Source organism: Mus caroli, chromosome 10, assembly GCF_900094665.2.
Source record: "Mus caroli chromosome 10, CAROLI_EIJ_v1.1, whole genome shotgun sequence".
In the NCBI taxonomy this organism is placed as follows: domain Eukaryota; kingdom Metazoa; phylum Chordata; class Mammalia; order Rodentia; family Muridae; genus Mus; species Mus caroli.
Genome location: NC_034579.1, coordinates 74,621,751 through 74,630,292, shown reverse-complemented (window position 1 = coordinate 74,630,292; position 8,542 = coordinate 74,621,751). Strand labels below are relative to the sequence as shown.

Sequence of the window (8,542 nt, the reverse complement as noted above, 5' to 3'; positions counted from 1 at the left end):
TGGCTGTCCTGGCACTCACTTTGTAGACCAGGCTGGCCTCGAACTCAGAAATCCGCCTGCCTCTGCCTCCCAAGTGCTGGGATTAAAGGCGTGCGCCATCACGCCCGGCTTGCACTTTCTTTTCTTGGTTTTTCAAGACAGGGTTTCTCTGTGTAGCCCTGGCTGTCGTGGAACTCACTTTGTAGACCAGGCTGGCCTCAAACTCAGAGATCCATCTGGCCTATCTCTGCCTCCGATTGTTGGAGGAATTAAAGGCGTGGCCATAATGGCTGGCTTCAAGGTTGCAGTTTGATGTCTTACTGTGTAGGAACTATCTTTGAGCTGTGTGTGCCTTAGGAGGCACTGAAGCCATGGGCTGCAGGCAGAGGGCTCAGACACCCAAGGCCATAGAAAGTGCAGCCCTGTCACAGGGCTGCAGAGGCTTTGCACCAGGACAAGGCCTGTGCTGGTCTGCTGTCCCCTCAGCATGACCAGATTCTGTCCTCCACAGACTGTGGTCCTCACTGGCCCATGATCTGGTTTACCATACAGCCAAGCCTCGGGCTGGGGGAGGGAGGGCAGTGTGGGCCCTGGGAGCACTTCCCTCATAGGACCACTCTGAGCAAGATCTGGGATCTGAGGTGCCTGATGGGTACCCAGAGCCGGTCTCCTCCTTCCTCCTGAGGGGCCTAGTGATGGACTGGGGACGAGATATACAGACTCACCTAGGCGAAGCTCCCCGAAGTTCCCGCAGCCTATCTTCTTGCCGACTCGGAAGTTTGGGCCCACCATCAGGACCCCTGAGCTGGTCCCCGAACTGCGGACGCCGTGGTTGCTCCGATTTGTGCCGGTTTTGGACATTCTCCTGCCCTCCTCCAACTCCCCCTTCCCTCCTTTCTTGTCAAAATCCATAAGTTTGTGGTACCCTGGCCTCTCCACGGTGACTCTGCCGTGAGATCCGAGTGCGAAACCTGAGCTCGCGCCCGGCCTAGTACACCATGGCTCCCGGTGGCCCCTCAGCTCCCGGCTATTGACACCCGGGTGCGCTCGCAGGCCGGGCTGGGGTGCTCATCTTGGTGGCTTCAGGGTTGCTTGCAGAGAGAAGACATTCTGCCAACAGGTCCCACTGCCCTAAATCTTGTGGTGCCCAGCTGTGAAGAAACAGAGGCACAGGTTAGAGGGCAGAATACGTGGTCTGGTACAAAAAGGTCTTTGCAGGTCTCAACAGGATTGGTAAGATCCCTGCCTGGAGGGTGCACCTCTCTCTGTGGGAAATGTCCATGCCCTGTCACCCTGGGATAGGCCAGAGACTACAGCAAAGGCTCCCATGGTGTGTCCAAATGGAAGCTGAGAGCAGTTAGAGACTGGATGGAGTGGCTGTGTGCCCCAATTTGCTACCAAGTGGCAGAGCAGAGGACACTGGAAGGCTAAAGCCAACAAGGGGGATCCAGGTAAGAGGTGACCCACAGTCTAACCACAGGACCAGCCAAGACGAGGAAAGTGGCAGATGGCAGAATAAAGAGTGCCCACATAGGGACAGGAGCCACACCTGACCTCAGAGGGCAGGCAAAGCGACTCCAACTATGCTCGGTGGAGGGGCACAGCATGCAGCGCTGGTTGAACAGGGAGGGGCTCTGGAGGCCCCAGGCAGTGAGCTCAGCCCCAATGCCCTGGCTTTTGCCAGGCCATCCACACATGGGCACTACAGAACTGCCCACAGAGGGGCAGACAGAGCGGGGACAGATGGGAGGCCTGGAGAATGCAGCGCATTCCACCCCCCCAGTTTCACCCCCTATCGCTGGATAGGAGAGAAAGGGAGAGAAAGGAAGAGAGAGGGAAGAGAGCTAGATCCCTAAATCTAACTTCTTTCTTTTTTAAAAAAAAAAAGATTTATTTATTATTATATCTAAGTACACTGCAGCTGTCTTCAGATACACCAGAAGAGGGCGTCAGGTCTCATTACAGATGGTTGTGAGCCACCATGTGGTTGCTGGGATTTGAACTCAGGACCTTCAGAAGAGCAGTCAGTACTCTTAATCACTGAGCCATCTCTCCAGCCCCCATAACTCTAATTTCTTTCCTTTTATTTTTTCTTTGAGCAAAACCACCAACAAACCAAAGTTAACCCCCAAACGGCCAACAATCACTGACTGTGTCTTTGGGCCCTCACATTTAAATACCTCTCCGAAGTCTCCAGAATTCCAAACATCACACAATCACAGAAACTATCTGCAGCTGGCAAAACCACGCCTCCACTAGAGCACTAGGCAAATCAGTCTGAAGCAGCCCCATGTCCCCACACCTGGGATTAAAACAAAAATATAGTCTTTAAAGAAACCAAATTTCAGCCGGGCGTGGTGGCGCACGCCTTTAATCCCAGCACTCGGGAGGCAGAGGCAGGCGGATTTCTGAGTTCGAGGCCAGCTTGGTCTACAAAGTGAGCGCCAGGACAGCCAGAGCTATAAAGAGAAACCCTGTCTCGAAAAACCAAAAAAAAAAAGAAACCAAATTTCCCGATTTCTCATATACACGGTGGCAACACTGACCTTGCTGTCCGACTGTGTGGACAGGTGTCATTTATCAAGACTGTCCTATTTCGAATCAAAGCCTCTTCCTGAATAGGTTACAGAAGTCCTTCTGTTTCTACCTCCCTGGCATGGGGACTATGAGCTTGGGCAGTCACACACTTTTGCTGGCCAACAACTCACTGTGTAGCCCAGGCTGCCCCCAATGTCACAGAAATCTGATGGTCTCTGCCTCCTGAGTGCTGGGACTGAAGGTTTTGTGGGTGCTGGGGTCTCACCCAGGCTTGGGTTCGGCAGACACCTGTGCAAGCTTTGCTCCTGGACAAGGTCGTACTCTGCAGCCCAGGTCAGCCTTGGGCTGAGTTCTTAGGTTCATGCTCCCACAGGCAGCCATGCAGGGGTATGTGGATGTGTGTGCTCTTGGGCACATCTGAAGGGTGCCAGCCTGCTGCCCAGCCCAGTCTTGCAGCAATTCCAGCCCCATGGGCAAGAGAGGGCTTGGGGTCCTGCCCCCTTCCAGCACCCATCTGGGCAGTGATTTGGGTGCTTGCTGTTCACACCCATTTCTCTGCTGGGCTGTGGCTGCAGTGAGTGAGAGGCCACAGTGGCCATCACGCCATCCCACTGACAGTGTTCCCCAGACCTTGGCTCTCCCACTAGGGAATGAGGGAACCGGCAGCCTGGCTCTGCAGTGTGAAAGTCCAACAACCTCCTTGAGCATCAATAGGGACTCTCCTCAAAATAAAGGGGACCCCCTAGAGAAACCCAGGAGGTATGGGGTCCTCTTCCAGCTCAGATTCATACTACAGGGGCGTTGACCCTATGGGGTTCATGTGTCCCACAGCAGCCCTTACCATGAGACTCTACAGTGTAGACAGCTAGCTATAACACAGGCCACCAAGGATCTGCACCCCACCTAGGACACCCACAAAAATACCCTAAGACAAAACAAGCCATTCTCAGGTCCCATTCTTCCTCACCATGGAGCTCAGGGGGAGGGGCTCTCAGAGATTCTGCACAGTGTCAATGGCTCGCCTGCTCCTGTCCCTCTCTCACCGGGACACATCATCACATCAACAGCACAGGAGCTGGAAGAAGGCACACCTGAAGACGGGCTCCATGAGGTGCCAGCACTGTGGCCTTAAAGATGAAGAGGAGACAGGTATGGACTGGGGCCTGCCCAAGGACCTGTGTGGCTTCCAGGTGGGTGCAGATGCAGGAGACTGGCAGGGCTATGCCCAGGCCAGAAGAACCTGGTAAAGGTTACAGAGCAGAGAAACGCATCTGCCCTTCATTCTCACCCAGGTATCACTCAGAACAGCCCCTCAGAGCCTGACACATGACGACCTCCTATGGCTTCTCTTCCATTAGGAAGGACTAAGAGGGCAGAGTGCTCGCCACTGTACACTGGGTCCCATCTCTAATACAGAGACAAAACATGGAGGTGCACATTCAGCATGCCAACATGCAGGAGGATCAGGAGTTCAAGGCCAGCCTGAGCTACATAAAACTCTGTTCACAAAAACATCAAGGGTCAACAAAATGATGGCTCATCAGGGAAGGCTGCCTAGGCCTTGTCCCCAGGATTTACACTGTGGAGATAACAGATTCCCAGTTATCTTCTGACCTCCAAACACAGGGGGTAGTATAGACACACTACCCTTATGTGTACTAAATAAACATAAGGAGGTTTTCAAAACTGCAAGCACACAGGTACACAGAGATGTTCTCAGGGTCTAGCACCCTGCCCACAGCATCCCTGCATCCATCTGGAGGCACCATTCAGGGATAGAGACCAGGACTCTAGTGTCACCTCAGGGAGATCAACTCACACACAGGGAAGGGTCAAAGAGGGTTGGAGGGTTTGGAGCAGCCCCTCCCAGCACTTGTGTCCTGGTACAGAACTGCACACACCTCAAGTCTCTAGACAGGACATCACCTGGTGAATGGGGTGTGCTTCCCCATCCCACAGTGCTCAGTCTGTGCCCAAGTGCACCCTTCACCACCTACAAGCAGAGAGGCCACCATGAGCTGGGTAAGGGGGTGCGTGGGGCAGTGGCATCAGAAGACTCTAGAGTGTGGACACCTTATTGTGTCAGATCCAAGGACCAGCAGAGAGATGTCAGCGTCAGGAAAGCGAAGCCACCTGCTCATCACACACCAGCATGGAGCACCCTAGGTCACTAGAAGCAGCAGGGCTTCTGAGGTTTGGAGAGAAAGTACCCAGATGAAGCTTGGCCCCTCAGAGTCCCCAGCAGCAGAGGACACCATCCTTTGTTCTGGGGAGGACAGGGATGGCCCACTGTATTGTCCTCAGCCTGGATGGATGGCTGCAAACCATGTGGCATGCAGAGCTGCCCACACAGGCCCAGTAGCCCACCTAGGATGTGTGGAGGGGAAGACCCAGGTGGCAGACACGGGCAGCAGCAACGAGCAGCACGGGCCTGTTGTAGGGGCTCAGGCCAGCTAGGATGTGCACAATGGAAATGGGGCACCTGCAGGGCCACACTGGTGGACGACAACAAATGAGAGGCAGAGGAAGTGCTGCCCACATCCGGAGTGGACACGGCAGCCAAGGAACACCAGAGAGTCACCTGTGCATCTATTGTCCCCATGCATCCTACAATACACTTGGGGACACTACAACAGGCACTGACTGTATTGTCAGCCCATGGGGCCAGGGGAGGTGGCTAAGCCAAGGAGACCATGAAAACTGCCATGAGACAGGGACATGACTGTGTAGAATGGTGGGCACAACCCGAGGTCACCATGACCACCCAACACATGGACCACTCCTTCTCGATCACAGGAGGAGCCAGGCTGACATGGGCTATGTAGCCATCAGCAGTGCCCAAGAGAGTGAGCAAGAAGTGACAAGAAGGCTGTCACTCCAACACAGAGGGCCAGGGAAACAGGCAACCCTAGTTCCAGGCAGCTGTGCTGTCTCAGGCACACCTGAGCATGTGTGGTGTGACCTGAGACCCCAGAGAAAAGGAAATGCCTCTAGCCCTGGTCCTAGTTGAACCCTGGAGCTAAAAATAGAGCCCTTGGAAGGAGGGCAGGGCTCCCTTGTCCTAAATAAACCCTCCCTGGCCTGACCCACAATGCCCAGAGCCTGATTCTTTCCCCAAGTGAGGCTGTCTCCAGAAGTGAGCCCAGGCTCAGGGGAAATGCTGGGCTGGCCTGAGTGAAGCTAGGCCACAGAGCCAGCTGCATGGTGCCCACTGCTAAGGGAGCTGGCTGACAGCAGGCTGGACTCCCACCAGAGACACACAGCCCTCCTTGCAAGGCCCCAGCACGCACCTGCCCTGTTCTTTTTGGGGTCCCCCATCTTGCTGGGGCCCTGGCTGCTCCTCTGCCAGAGGTCCCCAAGTCCCTTCTCTGCATCTCCACTTAGTGATGTCACAGTCCCTGGCTGACGTCACTGGCAGTTCCCAGGCTAGACCTGACACCCGCCTAAGGGGACAAGCAGGATCAAAAGCCACCATGAGAGAGCCCTGCAGTGGGTGGGATTCTGGGCTGCAGGCCCAGAGCTTAGCACACGAGGACTTCCAGCACTGAGTATCCTGGAAGACAGCTGGAGAAATCTGGGGATCAAGCCAAGCTAGGAAAGGAGCCCAATCAGAAAGGGGCTGGTGCCACCTGGCCAGTGGGCAACAGAGCTGTGCATCAGGTCAGGATATGAAGACCAAGAGATATGTGCCATCCCACAAGGATGATGGCAATGGCAGAGAGAGACCTGGAACGCACTAACACAACTTGGGTCAGCACTGACACAGGACAGCACATGGACCGACAGTGCTGCAGCCCAGTGCTTGACAGCCAGTGTGCACTCTGTACACCAAAGAGCCACTACCCTGCTCTCTGCGCCTCTGACGAGCAGACATTTCCTCAGCATAAACCACAAGAAGGTGAGGACAGGCAAGAGCACTCAGCTCATCTACTCCTCGTCAATCAAATCACAACGCCCCCACACTAGAGCAGATGGCGTCCCCCAGAGACACCAGGGTCGGAGAGACTGAGGACCTCATACCCTCTGCACCAATGTGGGTTGCCATAGGTGATGTGGGACCCAAAGCTTCAGGTTCTGTGAGATCTCCTGACCCACATCTCAGCAAAGCTGACTCTGCTCCTAGGAAACTATGGGTCATGTCTGGGGACACAGGGTGGCTCAACATGGTAACATGAGGGGGCCCAGCATGGAATAGAGGACCAGGGTGCTGCTGCTCAACACCCACAGAGCCTAAACCATTCAGTATCTACTAGTAGGGAGCCAGGCACAAAGCTGGGCAAGGGGCCTGGTACCATGGATGTGTGGAAAGACACGCTGTGGGGCCAGTGAACACACATAAAAGGACGTGCACAGCCATCCACCACTGACCACGGCCTAATGTGCTAGCCCCATCAATAGCATACAACAAAGGATAACTCAGCCACAGGTCCCTACCCAGCAATAGATCCTAGGGTCAAGGGGAGTTATCCACTGGGAATTCTGGAAGTGTCAGCAGAAAATTGATTTTCTTTTTGAAACAGAGTATGTAGCCTAGACTGGCCTTGAACTTGCCTCCTGCCTCAGTTCCTAAGCACTGGAATTACAGGTATGAGTCAGGGTAGACTGATTTATATTTTCTGAGTTTGTATTTGTGTGTGTGTGTGTGTGTGTGTGTGGCCTCATATGCCAGAGGCTGGTGTCAAGGACTCTCCACCTTATACTGAAGCCGTGTTTCCCTGCTGAACCCACTTTAGCTACCACAGCCAGCTCAGTTTGAAAACAGGTCCACAGGTGGTGAGAGTGCCCAGGCAGGCATCTAAGTGAGCACTGGAGACCTGAGCTTAGGCAATCATTTACCCACTGCCTCCCCCAACACTTATACCCAAGCTGGCCTTGAACTCACCATCCTTAGTTTTAACATTTTAAACTGAGGGGTGAGGAGGGGAGCCCAGAACTGGCCATTCTTATATAGGTAAAGGTGACCACAAACCTTAACTGAGGGGACACATCTGTCCAGGAGGCACCTCCCCTAAGTCCTGCCATAGTCAGCATATGGAGGGACAAGCACACAGCCCTGGCCTCCACTAGGTAGGGTCAGGTCAGCACCAAGTGAAGCACAGGCTGACTGCACACAGCTGCCCACCCGGAGGACCAGAGTCTGCTCTGCCTAAGCCACGCCTCCTCTCAGGGGCCCAACTGGACAGCCAAGGGCAGCATGGAGATCTCCCAGGAGCCCACAAGGGCATGCCCTGACAGGAAGCACAGGCTACAGACACAGTGAGTGGGAGAGGACAGGATAGAGCCTGGAGATGCACACCACCTGCCAGCCCTGTGGGTCTGAGCCACCCAGAGGCCAGCTCTTCAGTGCCTGGGGCAGCTGCAGACTCGGACTCCTGGCAAGGCCTGCCCTGTGTTCCTGCTTCCCATGTCCCTCCCATAACCCGTATACACACCTGAAGACCCTACACGGGCGTAAGCCTAAGCTACAGGTTACTTTAGCTGCCCCAGGAGTACCTTCAATTTTTCCCACGGTAACCCCAGGAGAACATGCACAGATTAAATCCCAGGAACCAAGATGTTCAATGCCATCCTCAGCTACATGGAGGTCAGCCCAGGCTACCTGGGATGCCACATCAATAACCTACAGTAGAGTAAAGGACAGTTTCCCTGGGTGTTGTGCCACAAACCTATGCCCCAGCATTCAGGACACTGAAGGAGGCATGTGTTTAGGGCCAGCCTGGTCTATATGGTGAATTTAGGACCAGCCTTGGCTACAGAAGTTGTAATCCTATTTCAAAAAACAAAACAGGTCTGCTGGGTTGGAGAGATGGCTCAGCGGGTAAGAGCACTGGCTGCTCTTCCAGAGGTCCTGAGTTCAATTCCCAGCAACTACATGGTTACATGGTGGCTCACAACCATCTGTAATGGGGATCTGATGCCCTCTTCTGGTGTGTCTGAAGACAGCGACAGTGTACTCATATACATTAAATAAATAAATAAATAAATAAATCTTTAGCCGGGCGTGGTGGTGCACGCCTTTAATCCC

General features: G+C 54.2%; 1 protein-coding gene across 4 annotated transcripts in view; it reads right to left on the bottom strand.

Annotated features, from left to right (window-relative positions):
* The window catches only part of Csnk1g2 (casein kinase 1 gamma 2), an 18,711-nt gene that overhangs the window by 5,600 nt on the left and 4,569 nt on the right, over positions 1–8,542 (bottom strand). For 3 of the 4 annotated variants that reach the window (XR_002378893.2, XM_021173900.2, XM_029482675.1), the window contains exon 2: positions 705–1,130. Coding sequence is in view for 3 of the 4 variants with exons in the window: in XM_021173900.2 (XP_021029559.1) it covers positions 705–891 (187 nt within the window). In the remaining variant the exon portion in view is untranslated. Of the gene's footprint in view, positions 1–704; positions 1,131–5,807; positions 5,891–8,542 lie in introns of those variants that run through there. The other variant, XM_021173901.2, reaches the window with a different exon arrangement.